The 22,388-nt window shown below is 40.9% G+C and overlaps 1 protein-coding gene across 2 annotated transcripts in view; it reads right to left on the bottom strand.

Annotated features, from left to right (window-relative positions):
* Positions 1-22,388, bottom strand: part of tapt1a (transmembrane anterior posterior transformation 1a) — a 35,881-nt gene that overhangs the window by 12,146 nt on the left and 1,347 nt on the right. Inside the window, exons 2-12 of one of the 2 annotated variants that reach the window (XM_034093061.2) lie at positions 19,229-19,359; positions 16,910-17,028; positions 15,861-15,893; positions 9,009-9,171; positions 8,486-8,621; positions 8,074-8,171; positions 6,806-6,875; positions 6,096-6,176; positions 932-1,041; positions 720-779; positions 535-603 (exon numbers count right to left, since the gene is read on the bottom strand). In XM_034093061.2, the coding sequence (XP_033948952.1) occupies positions 535-603; positions 720-779; positions 932-1,041; positions 6,096-6,176; positions 6,806-6,875; positions 8,074-8,171; positions 8,486-8,621; positions 9,009-9,171; positions 15,861-15,893; positions 16,910-17,028; positions 19,229-19,359 (1,070 nt within the window). The remainder of the gene's footprint in view (positions 1-534; positions 604-719; positions 780-931; positions 1,042-6,095; positions 6,177-6,805; positions 6,876-8,073; positions 8,172-8,485; positions 8,622-9,008; positions 9,172-15,860; positions 15,894-16,909; positions 17,029-19,228; positions 19,360-22,388) is intronic. The other variant, XM_034093062.2, reaches the window with a different exon arrangement.

A 22,388-nucleotide genomic window follows, 5' to 3' on the forward strand; every position in this document is an offset into this window, starting at 1 on the left:
CACTTCACGGCGTATACTGCCGCCCAAAGTCCCCGGCCGGAAGTCTCTCAACCATTAGTGCGCGGGGCTAAAGCTAATAATGCTAATGCCAGCAAATAAAATGGCGGCTTCGCAAAACTTTTCAGAGTGTTACGGGGCATGGTTTGCAATTCGCCCAGCCAATCAGAAATTTGAACTTTTTTCTCCCCGGGAAAGTACCTGCTCTCTAGCAGGGACTGAAAAGGGGGTACAACTAAGTTCTCTTTTTGGTGTGAACGCAAAATCCCAGGAACTATCGGAACTAAAAGAGAAAAGTACTCCGGTGTGAAAGCGCCTTATGTGTTTGTTTTTTTAAAAGTATCTGTTTCCAAATCCCAGAGATTTCAAACTCAAAGGTATTTTCAAGTCTTAGTTTTAGGTTTTGAAAAATGCTAGAGCAGTGTGGTCGCAAGGAGTAAGCATAGTAAAAATGACCACAGCCCAAATTCAAAAGATTTAGTGAGTGTTTATATCCCGATCTTCTGGTATTAAGTGTCTGAGTGCTTCCTCTCTCACCAGGACAGCCAGCGGCAGAGGGATGAAGCCCATCCTGCGGGCCACTGAGTCACTGTAGTCTGTACAAGCCTGCAGAGAGACGGAGAGAAGCGGTACAGCCTTTATATATACAGTTTGGGGTTACAGCACTCCAGATAACTGCATTCATCAGCTGCGTGGGCAAGAATAACGAGACGGCTGCTTACATTCTTCTGTCGACTGCTGACGAGATCGAAGGCCAAACTGGCTCTGTATTCACTGTACACCTGGGAAGAGAGGAGAGCAACGATGGAAGCATACTGGGTAATGATATATAATATACACATACTGTATTAGGATAAATGATGTACTGTGTGTAACAAGTCCTTGGTTAGTGATTAAGACTATTATAGCGATAATGATCAGGTTCAGTCCTTACATCGGCTGTGATGTCATTGAACTTGGTGATGAACGCGTGTTTAATGATGTCCACTGCAACCTCAGAGGTGACGACCATGAAGACATCGGGGAACAACACCCACAGGTGGTCTGAGGGAACAAACTCGGAGTTATTTGTAAATCTTTTATAAATATAATACATGAGAGAGTGCAATCCTGCTCTTTATGTTGTATCCATTTTACCCACCGTATACCAGAGTCCAGGTACACCCAGTTCACTTTGTGTTCACTGCTCACTCCTGACATATTGTGACCTCAGATTAGATATGTGATGATGCTAGTATCAGCAAGTTTGATGAAGAAGAGTTGAAAGAGTTGAAGTGGCACAACTTGGTTTGCCACTTGGGGGCAGAGGACAGAGCCAACAAACAAAACAATGCCTATACTGTCAGTTTATAAAATCCTAACTAGGGTGGCACAATTCCGGGAATTTTCAAAGATGGAAACTTTCCATGGGAATAAACGGGAATTTTTTAAAGGAAAGGTTGGCTCTTCATAGGGAACTGAAATATAGTTGGGGAAAGTATATTTGAGCATAATCTATCTGACTAAAACAAACGGATGCCATTCAAGTACACTTGAATATCCATGCCATTCCTCCATCAGATGCACATAGCACACTGCATGGCTATTGAGACCACACCCCCTACAGGCACTGTGCATGCCTCCATCACATGCACACATGATTTCTTGAAGTAATATTTAAGTCAACATTCATGTGTTTGTTCTTCAATGAACCAAATGATTGTTCAATAAAATAATTAAAACTTGTTCTGTTCTACTTACAAATAAATCTGTTGAAATGTCATGTTTTTTTAATTGTATCATTTTGCATGGATGTTTTCTTATGACAACATGTTTATATTTATGCTTGGATATGATACAATTCGATTACATTACCCTCAATTCCCAGTTAGTTCCCATATGTAATATTTCCAAAATTCCCCAGCTTAACTTCCCATGGAAATGTACCGGAAATGTTCCGCCCCTTTGCAACCCTAATCCTAACAGCTTCTCAAACCACCCAACCGCAACTTAGCATTCATTTATATACATGTATAAATCCACCTGACAAACCATAATTCACTCGGTTTTTCTCCCACCAACTCGTGAGGAACACATCGAGTGTGAGACTGAATCAGAAACAAAAATGAAAAGCTAGAAGTCACTAAAATGCTTCATAGAGCTGAAGGCAACTGTAATATAAATGGACAATTCCCACTACTTAAAGTAATTTGGTCCGACAACATTACTTTGATTTGTGCAGCTTTAAGGAATTTAATTAATCACACAATAAAATACGCTTAATTTTCAAATGCAGTCGGCACGAGACAGTGTATAACAAAGTGGCTAATGGCTCAAACTAACAAGCTGGGATTAACTAACATTTAACTACAGGTTTCCATTCTTGTATACAATTCCTAAATAATTAATGTGCAAACGGCTTTGGCTCTCATTTCATTTACAAGTGTTCAGTGAGTGATTAGCTGAGAGCAGGTGCTTTGGTTGTGTGTGATGTAAACAAAGAAGAGCAGCCCCCACTAATGCACCGTGGACAAGTGAATTACTGGGACTTGTATTCCTCATTAGCAATAGAAAGCTGCAGCTCGCTAGTATTCGCATCAGTGTTATGATTCCAGCTGACAGGCCATGTCTGCCAGTGACAGTGACATGTCTCTGTGTGTGTGCGTGTGTGTGTGTGTGTGTGTGTGTGTGTGTGTGTGTGTGTGCGCGTGTGTGTGTGTGTATATCTGTGTGTGTGTGTGTGACTGACAGGAGTGTTTTCAGACGGCTGTCACACAGAGACTCCCAGCTCTCATCCTTCACTCAGCTCTGTCTCATAAACTGTTTGTTTGGCATGGGAAAGATCTCCACGGTGTTGCAGTGGGTCAAATCAAAATCAAAACGGCAGGAAAAAGGATGCTCAGCCTTTTTTTCCTGTCTTCTTTATCATGACAAGCTCTGACCTTTTGTACTGGAAATATAACTTTGAAAATATACAGAAAAATAAGCTTTTGAAATACACAAGCTATAATGAACATGCTGTTTGTTTACATTAACTATATTGTGAACAAATCAAACGGACGCTGGTGAATTCAGTATTCCTCTATGCCAGTGGTTCCCAACCAGTGGTCTGCGAAGGCATTGCAAGTGGGCCGCCAAATAATTTCAATAATTTTTTTCAAAAATAAATTGTATTTTTAATCTACTCTTCAAACACCTTGAATTAAGATTACTCCTTTATTGACTTTTAAAAATATGTATTTTAGCCAGAGGAATAGTTGTATTTATTAACTGTGTGCGGTCTTCATCGAAAAGCCCAAATAAAATATTAAAGGGTGTAAATGTAAATTCAATATTTACTGCCAAATAATTTGCAAAAGATTATGATTTGTGTGGAAACATTTCAATTATTAAGATTTTTTTTTTAACCCCTTTTCTTTCTCTTTCTTTATCCTCCTTAGCAACGGTCATTAGTCCTTAGCAACGGTCTGTTCTACTGGATTAATAACGTGTCACATGTTCTGAATCGACCAATCAGAACTTTATTTAGCCTCCGTATTGTTTATGGTTGAATGTGGGCCGCGAAAAAAACATTGATTCTTAAGTGGGCCCCGAGTTGAAAAAGGTTGGGAACCGCTGCTCTATGCCTTTGTTAAAGCCAATCAATGTAATATGTAGATGTGAATCCCTGGTGGGTCAAATCAATAAGAGGTAAAGGTTCCTGTTGTCCACATGTACTGGACAGGATCTAGCCGGAAAGACATACATTAGGGACTTTATCAATAACCTTTAAATCTGACCTTAAACACAATCTGATTGGCACTGTTGGAGGGGAAGACATTTTTTCTGACTGCAAACAAATGCCACACACTGTCATTTGCCTGTCTCAAGATGTTGATGTAGGGATGTCAATTTGACCACCCACACTCAAGGGCGGCGGGACATCATGCTCAATCTAAGCCTTGAAAATATACGCTACTCAGTAACTCATCCAAAAAAAAAATATATGGTGTGGGAGTTTTTAAGAATCATCACCCATCGACTTGTTTCCATACTTGCTTTTTGTCTTTGTGATGAATTTCTTATCTCGCTTTGTTTGTTTATTTAGTCATATTTCCTTTCTCTCATTTCTAAATACAGGGTTCCTGTAGGTTTCACCAACTCAAATTTAAGACTTTTTAAGACCACTTTGAATAGAATTTAAAACCTATTTCACGACAAGAAAGTATGAAGGAAAATTGCTATGAAAGAAGAAATACGTCCCATAATTATTTACAAAGTAAATGTATTCATGTTCAACATAAGAACAATGACTGAACGTAACAGCATAACAGTACACATAACTGTGTGTGTGTGTGTGTGTGTGTGTGTGTGTGTGTGTGTGTGTGTGTGTGATTCTGAGAAACAACAATTTTTTCGGAGTAAAGGATGGCAGAAGACACTACACTACCCAGAATCCCCAGCTATCGTTTAGTACTACACCATGTGCTCCGTTTGACAAGCCCCTGATTAGTTCTCAAGCTCTGTGATTGGTTGACCTCCAACTGCATTCCATTAATTCCAATGGCTGGCGTCTATGTCACGTGATCTTCAAATTTCTCCCTGCAGAAAAAAAAAAACATGGCCGAACTTCGTTTTATTCTCGGTGTAAAATGCCTATTTTAAAGTTAGTTTGGCCATTAAAATGCGTTTTGATGTCATTTGATGCGAGAAATATGAGTTGTTATTTCAGATTATGTGTGCAGTGGATGCACATGATCTTTAGTTTGCTAGTTTTTACGAAGATTACTTCAGGAAATTGCGACCATAGAACATTTTCATTGTTACCAAGGTGGTTGCTAGGGACGCTGCTATCGATATTATTTCTGTTATGTTGTGTAACTGTTTAATGGTGTTATCTTTATTGCTATCCCCTTCCCCGTCAATGTAGTAGCGCAAACGTATTAGTTTAACAAAATCCGCATCTAAAAGATACGTTATTTCCCCCTGTGCAATTCCAGTCTCACATCTCAGAGCACATCGTCATTAACAAATACCGGAAACAGACCGAAAACATTTAAAAAAATAAAAATAATACTTTATTCCGAGTGTGCTTGCTTTTCTCTTTGAAAGTCATCACATAACGGCATTGTAATACACGGTTCGGCTGCATTAAATATTACATATCTGCCGTAGTTCTCTATTTATAGAGCCCTGATGAGAAGACTTCTAGACAAACATGAGGAACTGCCGCCAACACTGAAAATGTGACGTGGATCATAAATATATAAGCAATTAAACAACATCTTACATCCTTTACTCCGAAAAAAGATTTGTTTCTCCGAATCGAAGGGGAAAAATACAAAAGCATTGAACACACTTTAAACCAATCAATGTTGTGTAATTAACGAGGATAATCTGGTGTTTTTTAGTCGATGAGTAGTGCAGATATCACTGTAAAATCAATCGACAGTAGGGGGAATACTTACTTCCGGCTGTACAATTCTCCGTTATCCAATGGGAATGGACGCTCACATTGCCTTTAAGGGCAGCCGACACAAACGGATGCCGTGCTTCCATGAGCGTCAAATCCCGCCGCAGATGGGAATACATTGCAATCAGTTGAAAGCTATTTGCGTCCCTTTATGACGCTGAAGGAGCCTAAGAGCGTCACAACTGCACGCCACGGGACCCTGACCAAACGTCGCTCCTGGACGATTATGGAGTGAGAGTGTGTTGACCGTACTGGTTACTTTACAGCCCGGACATTTCCCTCAAAACACATTTAGACGCGATCGCAACACAGAAGTACCTTTCAAATCCGATCATTTTTAAGACCTTCTAAATCATATTTAAACCCTTTCTAATTGTTTTAATGATATTTAAGACCTTTTAAGACCCCGCGGGAACCCTGTAAATAAAAAACCTGACTTTCAGCAACTTCCTGTAATATTCAAAGGACAAAGAATCCTTTAATCTATGGAGATGTTTGCCTGAAGTCGGGGCTAGCAGGGAGTGGGATGATTGGAAAAAGATTACATGTTGTGCTCTGCTTTCACAGAATTGTCAATGAACACATATTTAGTTCCCTTGTTTAAAATGCATTAAAAAATAATCTTGGGAAACAAAAAACTGCAGTTTGGGGAAGAGCAGATGATTACCTGGGTTCCATGCGAACTGCTCCATGTTCCTGAGACAGACGATGAGCAGGAGGACGTAGCTGGTGAACCGCTCTTTTATATCTGCAGGACAAAATAAAGACAAGTGGTTAAAGAGGCACCAACATTTAAGACAGAAATCAAGAGTGATGCATTGGTTCGCATTAGGTATCCTCATACTGTAGATATGCGTTCCAGCGGGTGGTGTTAAGGGAGGTGTGAAAGGAGGTTTTAAAATTAGATCTGCCAGTTCTACGTGCGAGGTGCTTTTAGAAAGGTCTCTGTTCATACGTTACAGCAGCATCAGTCACACGACTTTCAGAGAGATCACAGTACATGTTTCAAACGTCAGTGTAGTACAATTTAAAGACTGAGCTGCAGAAATGTAGCATGCCATTATATATGCTAATTATGACCACGCTTGGCTCCATAAACAGGAATGATGTGGGAGAACAGTGAGAGGTAAATGGAAGCTGATTAAGGCTCCTCGTCTTCTGCTGTCATTACAATATAATAAGAGCAACACATAAATAAAAAACACATTCTGCCTGAGGGAATGAAAAGAGACACGCACAACACAGTCAACATCTCTGTGTTGTACGAATAATATCAGAGCCAAATCTGTAGATACATTGTTGTTATATTTAGGTGCTCGTCATTTTAATAAGTTTTGCTTTCAGTTTGATGCTTCGAATATGCATTGAATATCTTACCACTGTTAGACATTTGGAACAAGTTGTTCTTCTCAAATTTCTTGAACACACTTCCTTTGATTTCCACAAACTGTCATAAAGAAAACACAAAGAACAAAGAAAGGATTACAGTTAGCAGTATTTAGGATCCATAATATACAAACAGACCCCATTATCATGCTCCAGTGGGCAAAGTTGAATTTTTTTACGAAACATCTGCATACATATTATTTAAGTTAAATGTAGCACGTCCGCTTATATTTTGTTGCAACAGTTTAGCTGCTTAACCTGTTAAGCCCCATAGCCCATAACTGTGTCTCAGGGCTTCTTAGCATTTAACAACCTATTCATGTGTCATACCCACTTAAAGAGCCTGTGACAGCCTCCCAGCAACTGTTGTGCAATGAAATATTGGGCTACTAGTCATCTCGAACCGTCAGCTTAAAAAAGAAAGTGCGATACCGTTCCGATAAATATCAATAATTTCGAACATCGCGGGGAAATTCCTTCGACTCATTTTGAAGTTTTGGGGGAAGCCGGAAGTGACGTCAATGCGGGAACGCTTCACTGTGCGGCGAGAGAGCCAAACACGGACAAAGTGTGTTGTCATGCGTAGAAATGGTGAATTACTGAGTTTAGGCACGTTAATAACGTTTTAATGAAGTTGACTACCGTATATTCATATTTGTCAGTACTTTCATGTCAATTTGGCGAACATAAACATAAAAGATCGTGGTGAAGATGATGATTCCATTGGCTCTAACGGTTCAAAAGAGGTGTCAATCATCCAAATCGCACCCAAATGCACCCAAATGACCCCAGAAGTGTTTTTTTTTTTCTAAAACCTCTCTAAAAAGGTCAAATGTTACTTGTTTTGCATAAATCTTGATACAGGGTACTTATTATATGTTATAGTTTGGATTCCTAAAGCTTTTAGTCTACTATCCCATCATTCAAGGGTGGTTTTCACTATAAGTAATGGGTTTCTTTTGGACGGAAACTATAATTTACATTTTTTTACTATGTTCAATCTGAATTTGCTTTAAAATGAACAAAATCAATATTGATTCTGACTTTTCTACATCTAACTCAGAGGTTTATCATTGCTTTGAGAAAAAAGATGATTACTTTTCCCCTTTTAGAAGTGAAGATATAGTCATTTGTTCTGGGAATGTCATTTCCGAGCCTGAGACCTGAAAAACAGACTCGGGGCTTAACAGGTTAAACAATCAGGCAGATTGTTGCACATTAATGTGTAATTGCGTGCGTGCGTGTGTGTGTGTACTGACGTTGTTAGACATCATGATGGTGAGCAGGGACTTGTTGTGGGAGTTGAAGGCGACGTTGAGGGTGGAGGCTTGGACCATGATGAGGATGGCATGCAGAACTGAAGAACAGCAGCTCAGGAAACTGATTTAACAAACATTCAGCACTGAACACATAATACAAATAATCACAAGTTTCTTTTGACGTATCCTGCCAGCAAGGCCCATATACAAAATGTATACACGTCTGATTATTCCAGCAGGAAGGCAATCCAGCAGAAATAATATAAGAACAAATGGTGTCCGTCAAGCAAGTGATGCAGGCTTAATTTATCTTTTTAGTGGTCGCTTAGCTCACAAAGAAAGTAGTTGGAAGCATTTCATGACACTGTGGCTACTTGTCATTCGTCATCTTTCTGTTGAACAAGAAGGATACAGACATAAAAGACGGCCATGAAGAAGTGAGGAATGACTCCTATACTGTCTCTCTTCCGCTCTTTGGGTTCTGTGGCCGTCCAGTAGAGAGCGTCCAGGATGTCTTGACCGAAGGACGAGAAGAGGCGGTCAGCCACCTTACAGAGGAACGACAACAACAACAACAAAACACATTATACACTGACTTTAACCTACGAGACAACCTCTTACAATCTGTTCAAGATATTAGGATCTTGTGTTGTTCTCTTATTAGATAAGATCACACCTCATTTGCATTGTGTTGCCGTTTATAATAGGTCTTATCAAGCTGAGCCACATGACTGTTCACAACAACAAATCTGACATTATATCAAATCAAAGTGGATTCAAACTAAACCAAACAAACAGTCAGACGTTTATTGCTAAATCAATGATTTCCTAGTAATTCAGAAATGTACTTGAAGGGTGGATCCTCCCATGTTTAAGAATGCAAGCTGTTAATTCAGCACCAAACACGAGATGTGAGCGTATGAAGAGTGCCGTACCTCCAGCATGTTGTAGATGATGTACAGTTTGATGACGGACTGTCCTCTGATCAGGTGGTACATCATGGAGTAATCCACGTAATGCATCATGGAGAAGCACAGCACCATGATCAGACCCTTCAGCACGTCACACACCTGCGCTGGCTGCAGCAGCCGAGACCCACTGACCACACACACGCAGAAACACACACACACACAGACTTATAAACGTACGGTTGCTGTATTGATTATAGAAACATGTTAAACCAAGCTTTAGGGAAAAAATGTCCGTCCTTGAACACATACAGTACTACATGCTGTTAATAGGCGCTTTCACACCAAGTACTTTTCCCAGGAATAGTTCCAGGAACTTTTATTTCCCCGGAAGTCGAGTAGATCGCGTTCACACCGGAATAAGTCCCTCAGGGAGGATTACGCAAATGAAGCAAACCCCCAGGGAATGCGCCGGACTCTAGAGCCTCATCCCAATACCCCTCCTCGACTCCTCCATTCCCTCACTCGCGTCCCTTCCTTGCATCTTAGCTCCGCCTCCGTAAGATGCGAGCGAGAGACACGAGGAGGTGACGCGAGGACAGAGGAGTCCTCAGGTATTAATTGGGATGGCCTCGTTCACTCAAACGTCACTCTTAAACGACGTCTGTTAATGATGACACAGCTGTATCCCCGCTCATCGGGCTTAACTGAATAACCCTTTAGAACCGGCCCATTTCTGGTTACATATTTATTTAAATGAATGAATCTTTCTCTTGTTAGTCAAGGAATTCAATGTATGATGGTTGGTCCTGCTTTTGTGTTCCGTTTTGGTGTAAAAGGTAGCCTACATTTAAATAAAAATATAATTATAGTAATGTGAAAGCTTTTTAGAACTGAATTGCACATAATAATTCCCACGGAGCTGTGAGCACTTATACATTTATGTGACGCTTTTCCACTCATCTTCCAGTTGTCGGCTTTCCTCTGTTGAAATCGACCAGTTGTGAAGGTGGGGGCGGGGCTTTTATACGTGAGTAGTGAAAACACTTCCGCGTAGTCTGCTCGCGTGTATCCTCCCTTTCGTCTCCTCCCGCACCCCTCCTCCCTCACCCCTCCTCGACTCCTCCGTGTGCATTTCAGCTATTGGGACGTCCTTCAAAATGGCGTGTCTTGATCGATTTCCGGGTCAAGTCCCGGAGGAGGGGAAGAGAGGAGTCGAGGAGGGGTATTGGGATGAGGCTTATGCCAATATTCGTTGTGTCCAAACGGCGGTACTGCAATTTCCGTATCAGTCCGTGACGTCACCCGGCCCAAAACAACTTTTTCCCATTGACTAACATGGGGAAAGAGACGTCTGTAAATTGGTGGATACTTTTTCTTTTAACTAAATAAACTACCCAGTATGAACTATTTTATAGCCATTATTAGAATCATTCGGTCCTTAAAGTTGTAAAATGCACTACATTTATTTGATTCTACATTCATTCTACTGAGCCGAGAGTGGGAGCTCGGGGGGCGGGGCTTAAGGGGCGCATACTCTGTGACTGCACATACGGGTTCTTCTGCTCTGACAGCTAGGCATGATGGGTAATCTGTGACGTTGGGTCATTTTGTCTTCATGCGCCAATGAGCAACTCTCATAGGAAAGAACGAGACCCCGCCTCCCACGCTGTATCCAGTTCTTATTATACATCCATGAAATGAAGCCGCTGACGTCACTTATTCTTCTTCTGCTTTGGGTTTACTGGCAGGCCGCAAACAACTTCATGGCGTATCCTGCCACCCGAAGTCCCGGAGCCCCACGGAGTCCGGGGCTTTGGGTGGCAGTAAATCGCCACCCGAAGACCTGGGTAAATTGCCAGAAGCGCCGACACCTCCTCATCACTCCACCGATCCCACGTTTTATTTTGTGTTGCCATAAGTTAGTCTCTCTTCGTTGGTGCGCTGGGCTAATGCTAATGATGCTAATGCGAGGAAATAAAATGGCGGCTTCACAACAACTTTTCAGAGTTTTACGGCACGTGGTTTGCAATTCGCCCAGCCAATCAGAAATTGGAACCTTTTTCTCCCCAGGAAAGTCCCCGCACTCTAGCAGGGAGTAAAAAGGGGTGGAAAGGTTCCCGAAAATATTTTTGGTGCGAACGCAACATCCCAGGAACTATCGGAACTATTTCTGGAAAAAGTACTCCGGTGTGAAAGCGCTTAATGCAGTATATCCATAAGTAGTGTAATTTGTGCATTACCTATATTAACAATAAAAAGTGTGATTTTTCAGATGCAATATACAGGTATGCTGACAAACACACATATCTGGACCAAATAAAAATAGACTGGGTCGAGATATACAGATTCTAAAATTCATTTCTGTTCAAAATGAGATAATCCAAATAAAGGAAAGGGCTACAACTATCGATAACAAAAAAGCCACAATGTGATATTAAAGTTAGTATCTCCTTTATACAAAATGTTAACTCATTCATGACAGTTATCTCCTTTTCTGTGGCTCTGCTTTTATACACATTATATCTTTGTTGATCTGCCAACCTGACTACAGCACACGGACAAAGACTCATATGTATTTGCGTATCTTTCTGTAGGGAAATATTTCCATTTTGGACAGAAATGGTGTAGGGTGATCAAAATGGAATAAAACGGGTAATAATGTTTTTGAAACATATGCAGCTTTCATTATTAATTGCAATGGCTGGCAGTGGCAGCTTGAGAGCATGTTAAGAGGAGGGCTGACAAATCCATACGAGCGGTTATTTAGTATTTACTGACAGGGATAACGAGAGGAGCCGGAGAGAGAGCTTAACTCTGAGACATGCTGCATATTTCACATGTCAGCTCTGGGACTGGACTTTAGATCCACAACCATCGAGTACAGCGGGAAGAAAAGGCTTCTCACTGACCATAACTCAATAATCCAGTATTCACAAACAGTATGGTTTTCAAACTGAGAGGTAGCATCTATTTGCTGGTACGGGTGTTTAAACAGGATTCAGAAGAATAACACTGCGTTTGGCTGTTGGCTGTTTATTCTACCACAAAGACTACAGTATCATTTCTCTCTCTACATTTTTCTCTCAGTGTCATCCCTGTCCAACCACAAAACGCACTATAACATGCACACATACAAACACACTACTTCCCATCAAAGACTGCAGCCTAAAATACCATGTTATTTATTTGTATATTTATTAAGTATCAACTGATATTTTTTAGTAACTATTTATATTTAAACATTGTAGCTTTATATATTTTAACATTCTGGTAAAGTGCATATGATGACCCTGATTATTATTGCTACTATCTCTGCTTTATCACTGTTTTTATGGATGTGTTCTTATTTATGTTATGTATTGCATTGAGAGATGCCAACTGAATTTCGTTGCACTGATGTGTGATGACAATAAAGATATATTCTATTCTATTCATAGTTGGTTTATAGCACACGGTAGCTGGTGGTTGGCACGCTCATAGTTTGGAAAGACAGACAGTAGTAAAGACACTGACACTATCCAGCATACTGCTCTGACATGAGGAGCAGAAAAAACAATCTATATCATTTCAAGTGTATGCTTTATTTACAATATTTTCTCTTTCCCTTGCCATCTGACTGACTTCCCAAAAGGATATTAAAGCCATTATAACCATCTAAGCTCTGTTCAAAACTTCCAGACTCCATTGACAAAAAGTAATTTAACAAGACATAGGAGTTGCTGGTCTGTCTGGCAGACCAGACTGGCAGATGTGAAAGAAACATAGATTTCGGCTTTACTCCCCGTTAGAAAGGGCTGTTTTGAGTGGCTAAACTAACTTTTGCTGCTGCCACCATCAACATCAGAACATTGCTTGGCTTCTGTAATGTAGCTTTGAATGCTTCTACAAGCCGACTGTTATCTATTGTAGGTTTTCAATGACTATGGCGAAGAACCCAAAACAACCACCATTGTTCTTTAGGTACACATTCTTCACTAAATGACCATAAACACAGATGAATACTTAATACTAACTCACTAGAGCACAACACAGGGCAGGACAACAGTGAGCTACTCTAACAGCTGTTATTACCGTAATCAATTCAAACAGTTGTTGGTTTGTCTTGCATTGCAACAACAGGGCTACTCCTCCTCAACCCTTTACACTTTTTTTAAACACGAGAGGAAATAAATCAGTTTTAGATGGGAGAAAAAGGGGCTTAAGGGTGTCGAGATGTGAACTATTTTAGGAGCAAAATCCAAGCTGAGAGAGAGAGAGAGAGAGAGAGAGAGAGAGAGAGAGAGAGAGAGAGAGAGAGAGAGAGAAGGAGGAAATGGCATGAGTTTCGGAAGACGTGCACATGAGCTTAATAGAGAGTCTTCTGAATTGTGTGCAGCTGTGGAGAGAAAGACGAGATGAACATCTGGGCCTTTTGTCCGAAGCATGAAAGACAACGATTGCCTTTGTCAACAAGGAATAATTAGGGTTTCACTTGAATACACTTAATGTATTACCAGGTTACTCTGATGAGGTGTATTTATTACATGTACTCAAATCCATTTACCTTTATTATTTCCTCTCATATCTACACACATGACAAGGGAAAGAGTCTGTTTAAACGGCACCATCTAATATCAGGAGTGGCGCTTTATGATATTGACATTTTCTCGCGGTTTCCTGAAGCCACAGCTCCATCCAGTGGTCGCATCTGAAGACACTCATGCAAACAGGCATGGTACAGGATAACGACTAAACCATTGAAATGTTCTTATTTACTTGATGTCCTTTTCTTGTTTGGTGGTTCAGTGCTCAATGTACAACCATAAAGCAGAGACATATAAATAAGAGAGCTATGAGAAATGGTGTGGAGGCAGAATATAAACGATTCAGGATAAACATAGAAAAACAAAACTAGTTTAAAGTAGGACTTCTGCTAAACTTAAAGTCAGAGAATCACTTAGTAAGATTACAAAAAAGGGTCCGATCATAGATCAAATGTACTGGGGCACCAATGTCAGGGATTCAACTCAATAATGAAACACTAAATGTTCACTTACTGATGAGTTGTTTAATGGTTACAAACAGAATAACACCACCATTTAAATATAAACAAAAATAAGAGGAACATTTGTTCTTATTTGCTTCAGGCATGAGGCCCATTTTGTGAGATAAATTACTTAAACAATTGTTGTTAGGTTAATTATATAACTGATAAACAACATTACAAATGTAAAAACACTTGTTCTATTTCGATTATGTTGTTTTCAAAAGTCAAAATCGTAATTGCGATTAAAGGTAGTGTCGGTAACTAAGAATGGAGAAACCAGCTCGAGTGCGCTAGAATTTGAAAGTACGCAGCCGGAAAAAATCTGCCCCTTCCTTCAGACTTCCTTACAGAGCCCCGCCTCCAACACACACGGACGCGCACATGACCAATGAGGGCACGAGATCAGTTTGTGCACAGATGGAAGGCTGACAGGCAGGTAGGCCATCCAGTTACTTTAGCCGGGCCGGCTCAGATGATTGGTCGTGCTTTTTACAGCGCCACGGCTTCCACAGATGATCGATTTTTTTATGTATTTATTGTCAAAGCACTTAAGATATTCATTGCTATCGGGATGTTAAAAGCATTCCATGGAATATACCAACACGTGTTTCTGAAGTGAATTACCTACCCCACCTTTAATTGAGCAGCCCTAAAAGCAGTCCTCACTCTCTCTCTTCTCCAAGCTTTATCTCCATAACACACATTATATGTTTGAGTTGAGCTGTGTGCTGCATTCCAAGCAGCCATCACTGTGAGCCGTACATGCTGTATTAGCCTGATATGAGGCATTAAGACTCTGCAGCGAGAAAAGAAAAAAGCTTCTGATGCAAGCCTGCAACCTGCCGAGCAGCGGGGGGGTTCTGTGCAGGGAAGGAGAATATGTTTTCCCTTCATCAACAACAACTGAATTCAAATCAGATGAGCCCCATTCTGCTCCAGGTGAGATGTTTAAGACACGAGAACCGCCAGAGGTCGCTGTATACCTAAAACCGCCAACGGGTCAAATTTACCCGCTATCGATTTGCAAGGTACAATGTTCTATTATTTATCATGTAGAACAGTGAGTTCCGATCGCACAGGGATGACACGTATACCAATAGAATCTGTGGACTCTCAGCTTTTCATGTGATATCGTTTGTGCAGATAACATGAAGTATAAAATATCGCTACCAGTGCTGATTTAAACGCTTGGTGTTAGACTTGTGTTTTGTTAGGTACAAATCTCTCCATCTATCTATAACTATCTATCCATCTATAACTATCTATCTCTCTCTCTCTAAGCAACCGCAGTAGACAAAAGGCGTTGCTATAGCAACACGTCATGTTTACGCTGCATTTTCTATGAGGTAAATATTACCCGCTGATGGGTATAAATGGAAAGAATGTTGGTGATTTTTTCAATCTGACTTCATATTGACAACGTTTAACAACAGAGGGTGCTACATAACACACTTTCAGGAGAAGTCACGGACTGGGAGACTTTAATATTTCATTGAAAAAAAGCTACATACAATCAAGAAACAGCTGCGGGTAAAATTGACCCGTGGGCGGTCCTAGTGTTCATAAGCAGCCCTCCACATAAAGCATGTGCAGCTGCATCACTGACAGGCAGCGTGGAGATGAGAATGAGCATGCACTCTCAGCAAACCTTCCCTGGGGGATTCCAAAAATAAAAACAGACTCATGAGGAACCAACATGGCGGCTCTGGCTCCGACAAGCGGACTTGAGGAGTCAAGCTGCATAATAACAGACACAATGGAGATGAAGAGAAACCGGTGAAAGGTTTGGAGGGCTGGGGGTGATGAAGGTGAAAACATGTATGAAGCCGTGATAGGCTTTAGGAGCGTACCTGCTTCTTCTGCAGTAGGGGCATGTGCGTGCCCTGCAGGGGGAGGAAGGCAGGGGAGAGTAAGACACAGGGTGAGGAGAGCAGGGGGACAGGCAGTGTCCATCGTGGGGGGGGGGGGGGGGGTTTGGGCACACATGACGTTGTATTTTTACTACAATGCTTTTCAGGAAGGGAGAACAAGATAATCAATACTACAAAGTAACATCAAGTAAGAGTACTAAATTATTAGCATAGAAATATACATATTGGTTTTAGGGATTGAAGCCCATAACTGGCCTGAACACAGGTCGAGTGTCTCTGCAGATAAAGCGGTAAACCTGACACATGTGATGAGAAGACAGATTATTACTGTTCATTTGTCATTATGCAGAATGGCCAATTTCAGAATCATATATATGATACAGCTGCTTATGGCCTTATGTAATTGCCTAATACTATTGGGGAGGGTAGATTTATATTTGTATTAATAATCTAGATATTATTAATACAATACATAATAGATATAAAAATAACTAAAGTAGATAAATACATGAATATTGTTTGTTTCAAAGAGAGACTGACATTTTTAATTAAAGTTAAAAGGTACATTCCACCACTGCTGCTGCTGCTTTTAAATCTCAATATCACGTCATTATGAATGATACACTAATAGGTATATTTGCAATAGTGCATTACATAACAGTTGTGCCAAACAAAGTGAGATATCAATCAGCCATTTTTTAAGCTGTTAAGATAGTGCCAGGAGACAGAAAGGAAATGTCGGGAAAAGCAATGTGTATTTGCTTCCACGCCATAACCTCTCAGCTATTGGGAGTTTTGTTTGCTTTAAATTCAGTTTAAAATATATTCACGAAGCTGAAGTCATTTATTATAACCAGTGTACCTGCAATAGTGCAGCCTACACCTCTGAGTGTTAAGACGTGTTCTGGTACGTCATCATACCGTACATTCTCTGCAGGTTTATGTCAAATACACGTGTTTATTTGAGTATGCAGGTATAACTGTTGCAGTGTGTTGACTGGGAGGAGAGTGTGTGCTTGGAGTCTGACCTGAAGCCACAGCATGGCAGCGTGAGGAGGCGCAGCACGGCCAGCAGCACCCGGAGGGGCAGCAGCGTGAACACGTACAGGAAGGCGTCCACACACAGGAAGAAGCCAAATGTCATCAGCTGTGTCAAACAACGATATGCAGAAAGAAAAACCTCCAGATTAAAAGAGAATAGCCTCGGGGGAAACCGTCTTAAAAACATTGACTCATCCTTTTCCCCGTGTCAAAAGGACAACAGCAATACAATGATATAATGAATATATGTGACCTGTGTCTTCGGGTCAATGCGAAATCAGTCGCATTGACCCGAAGACACATTTTGAGTTGTACACACTGTGGCAAGAGGAGATTCCTAGCTTTCCAATGATATCAGGATTGTTGTTGTTGTTGTTGTATAATAAGCCACATTATATAATGACTGTTACAGAGTCATCATTTTGAGAAATCATCGATCTGTTTGATTATTAGCGGAGAAAATGATCAAAGTAGTACGGAGGGAAAATATTTTCGTTTGGATTACTGGTTTTGGGGAAGCTCGCGAGTGTTTGTGTGTGTGTGTGTGTGTGTGTGTACTTTTGCATTTGTGTGTATTGTGTTTGTTTCCCGGGGAAAACCCACACGAGAAACACCGGCTGTTGTTGTGCCTGCTGTGACGTCAAGTTACTCCGTTCTCCGCTTGTAATTATGCCGAAGCTTCAAAGTTGTATTTATCATCTGAATTTACCGAAAACAAGTTTAATATTCTGAAAGCCAAGACTTTGCTTATTTGAAATCAGATGAAAACAAACTGTAACGGACCCTGTCGTGTTATCTATGATCACTATACTCTTACATTCATAATGTCCGCCGGAGGGAGGGGGGGCTGCGCTGCGGAACAGCAGAGTGGCGAGTGAGAGCTGTCTTCGTCCCTTTACGAGCTTCAAACATGTACTTATCGTGTGGTTTTGGAAATAAAAGTTTCATATTCTGAAAGCCAAGACTTTGTTTATTTAAAATCAAACAAAGAACCCGGAACATTTTTTTTTACGCAAATCCACATTTATTTTGAAATGAGCCGTTGCGACTTCCGACTGATTTCGATAGAGCGGGTCGGGAGATGAGCTCAAACTGAGCTCTAGCTGAAAAAGTCACTTGTTCTTTAGGATGTCACATCTTTGCTCCCTCAGAGAAGAAAGCAGCAGAATGTTAATAACCACATGTGACACAAGAAAAGAAAGACTTCTCCTGAATCCAATGAAGCAGCAAACACATACCTTCATAGTTCCCCACACACATACAGCCATTGCCTTGTCATTTTTTTCAAAGTAATGAGTAAATCTAAGCCAGCTGAAGTCTTCTTACTCCTACTTCTAACTGGGGAAACATGGAGGCACTGATGTAAGTTTTGGTGGGAGGGTTAGTCTCTTATTGGTGGAGTCTGTGTGAGTGCCCATGACGCTGGTTGGTCTGCCTAACATAGTAAAGTCACTGAGGTTTTGTATGTTTACACGCATTCCTCTCCTGCCCCCAAAGGCAGTGAGCGCTGCGTTACTCTGGGCGGACGTACCTCTGCAGAGAGAGTCGCCTCAGCTGCAGAAACAATGGACAAAGACACAGAGGAGCGCCAATGACCATACTGAGAGATCTGTAAGCATATGTTCCGTGTACTAGCCGAGGTACGGCTCCCTAACTGGTCATATGTCAGCCCTTTTAAGATATATCATGTATCATTCATTGTAAACCGAGACAGATTCCTAGAAAGAGGCAGCACACACGCATCCACATTTGATGCGTCGACACTGCCTCCTGGTGGCGCCTAAGAAGAACAACAACAATAAACAGCTGTCAGTCAGCCACATGGCCATTTAAAAATAATAATAATAATATTGTTTAACATACATCAATTAATTAATTCAACAACATTGATGCAGTGTGTATATGCACCGTGTACTTGGGAATGTAACACATTATTTCTTTACTTACAGATTATTTTAAATATATGTTGTTTTATTTACTATGTCATGTTTTAAACTAATGACAATACAACATCCAAGAGTTACATGTTATAGTTACAAACTTAAATGTGACTAACTGCTAATACAGTCAAACTTATTATGATATAGAACTGAAGCAAGTTGAGTCTTTATTCGAGAAGCTTTAACCAACACACCTTTGGTATGGAAAGCTTGAGCATTGCAGGACACGAGAAGGATTAAGGGGCGTGGCCCCGATACGGGCTGACTGACCGTGAGCTGAATGAAATGATACGGCACACAGCAGATGGAGAAGACTGAAGGGAAATAGGGGAACTATGAATAATGAAGTATCATACACATGTGTACCTTCTCCAGCTCCTTGGGAATGCGCATGCACGTGTACACTCTCTCTCGGCGCTCCGTGTACTTTGCCTCATTGTGCTCCAGGAAGTAGCCTCTGGTGAGCTCTGCGCTAATGAAGCGAGTCAACGATGGATCTGGAACAACATCAGAGCACATTGTTAGCACAGGGGCATTGTCTGCAACAATTACAACCACAGCCTCAGCCGTCCACACAATGAGAGGCCCCACTTTCAGAGCGTTACAGTGCAGGGTGAAAGGGAAGGAAACTTCTCTGAGTGGTGAGGACACATGTTCTTAGCTGGCTGTGTGATGCCGTGCACCGTCTGCTGTGTGCCAGCTGAACAGGCCAAAGGAACGTCGTGGTGGTGAACAGTTAAGGCAAACGTGACTCTGATAAAAGCACCTAACGTGGTAGTGACGGTTCATTTTCTTGTTTGATGAATCTACAGATTATTAACTTAAATGTGGCCTTCAGTTAAAAATCCATTACAATAACATATTATTCGACTTTGTAGATTCATCAATAGATGTTTTTTGTATATGATTATTTTAGGAGCTTGTAATAGCAAGAAAGACATTTTAGGATTAAAGAAAAATTATGGATTTTTCTGTCAATCAAGAAGTGATTCATCTCTTAATGAGAGTGATTAATACACCGACACAATACAGGAAGGAAGGCTTTTTAAAACCATGAGAAACCGGATTTTGTGGACCAATTAAAAGATCAAATATATATCTTGTTGTAAACAATTATAATACCGCAAAATAACAACAGACTGAACAAGAAACTTGTTTCAATTGTAAACGGTGTCTCAGTCTCACTTCATAGTTCATACTGTGTTAAAATGATCCTGTCAACATGCTATTCTTCACAACTGAAGATGTATTCATTTGACGCTAAACATCACACGACCTAACAGTAAACTGTTGGCTCAACAAGCCACAGTTTAGCTGCTAATGTGGTCGTGGCACAGCGAGCTGCACCACGTTGGTGTTTAGTGGGATTACGTGACAACAACTACATGTCGCACCACACACACACATGCCTGGGTTACAAAGACATGTACACAGTAGAGTAGAGTGGGAACATTACAATATACTTTTCATCAACTCAGCTTACCGTGTGTTTAGCAATTGCACTTTATACTGTCCAATATTCATTTGATAGTGTTTACCTAGCCTTTAAGTTCCTTTTCTTGATGAGATAGAATCATAACGTGCCAGGTCAAATGAGGGTCCATGTTTACAGGTCGGGGTCAAACCATATTGTGTAACTTTATGTCTTTATTAGGATCCCCATTAGCACTAGCATGAGCATTGGCTATTCTTCCTGGGGTCCTCACACACTCAAAACATACATAAACATACAACAAAATTAAAACAAAACAGCTCATCATTTCATGCTATTTACAGTGAAATTAAGTGAAACTAAAATGGTCATCCAATTATAACTAAATGACAAGTTATGATTAGGGGTATGCTTTGGCCCTGTAAACTCTTTTATGATCACTTATTGTCATAGCGGTGACCATCATGGTGGCTGCATGCATTTACACAAAGTCAGACATTTTGATTTTGATGTATTTGAATCAGTGACCCATACGTTTGAGTAATGTTAGAGCATTCACGATAAGAACACTCAAGACTCTGAGACTAAACCAACGGTATATTGACATGTGAGGTGTCACTAAAGTAAAGCTGCAACGAGCCTAATGATTATCTTCAGTATGAGATAAACCTTTCTCTATTCATTAGCATTATGTCCACAAACTGCTCATGTAAATGTTAACAGTAACACTCCTGGCTTATTCAGATGTCCTGTTTGGTCAGACCTACATTCAGAAAACTATTTTCAGTCTAAACTTAAAAGCTGCACATCGGAGAAGCTGTAGCCAGTGAAGGTTTGCTTACAAAATATTTGTGATAGTGAAACTTTATAAAATAGCCGCTTTCACACCAAGTACTTTGCCGTACTTAGTGCCCAGCACTTAGTTCCCCCATGGAACTAATCGCGTTCACACCGGAACAAGTTCCCTGAGGGAAGATTACGCAAATGAAGCTGCTGACGTCACTTCTGCTTCTTCTGCTTTGGGTTTACTGGCAGGCCGCAAACAACTTCACAGCGTATACTGCCACCCGAAGTCCCCGGCCGGAAGTCCCCGGCCGGAAGTCCCCGGCGTTGGGGACTGGCTTCAGTAGAAGCTGCTGGGGCTGCGTCTCAAGTCGGTTATTTTCATTTCCTCGCTCCTCGGTATCTCCGGAAGTTGATTTGTCTGCGCCATCTTGAGTAGCGTTCCATGGCGCTTATTTCTGCCGGAGGACCGAGGAGCGATAATCGAGGAACACGCCCCGCCCCCTTACTGTGTATTGCTCACTGATTGGACGATGCAGCGCATGCTAGGGCTGCTCAATGAATCGTATTTTAATTACGATTATGGCTTGCAACGATTACGAAAACAACGTAATCGAAATAAAACGATTTATTTTATTATTATTATTCATTTTCCAGTTGAATTAAACTTAAAGTTCAGGGTAATCGACTGTTAAAAACATACTGTTCACATTTTTTGTCTCCAATAAATGGATGTTTTCAAAGTCAATGAATAATCGCATTTAATAATCGCAATTACAATTATTGACCCAAATAATCAAGATTATGATGTTTGCCATAATCGAGCAGCCCTAGCGCAGGCACCGATCGGATGCTTCTTGATGAGAGCAGTTTCCCAGCGGAGTGAAGAACATACATGAACCTCACAAGTCACTCCTCAGTCCACACATATGACAGCGCAGTTGCTCCATCATTCCATCTCTTATTTGTTCCTGCTCAATACGCTCTTGTTTGACAAGCAGAACGTCAGGGACTATCGAACTAAACGGGGAAAGTACGGGTAAAAGTACTACGGTGTGAAAGCGCCTAATAGGTGCCAACTCATGTTCTGTCTATCAACTGATCATGAGGTAATCGAACTGTGGGTGTCCTTTGTGCCATCATCTCGTCTATGGTCACATTTATATTCTTTACACCTATCATAGTTTGTGATCTTTAAACGGGGATAAAGCGACGGTACAACCAACATTCATCAGGCCACACCATCTGACGTGAGACACCTGCAAGGCATGCTTTGTGGACATCGTGGAGCGAAAACTGTGGTTAGATAGT

Source organism: Pseudochaenichthys georgianus, chromosome 10, assembly GCF_902827115.2.
Source record: "Pseudochaenichthys georgianus chromosome 10, fPseGeo1.2, whole genome shotgun sequence".
Lineage (NCBI taxonomy): Eukaryota > Metazoa > Chordata > Actinopteri > Perciformes > Channichthyidae > Pseudochaenichthys > Pseudochaenichthys georgianus.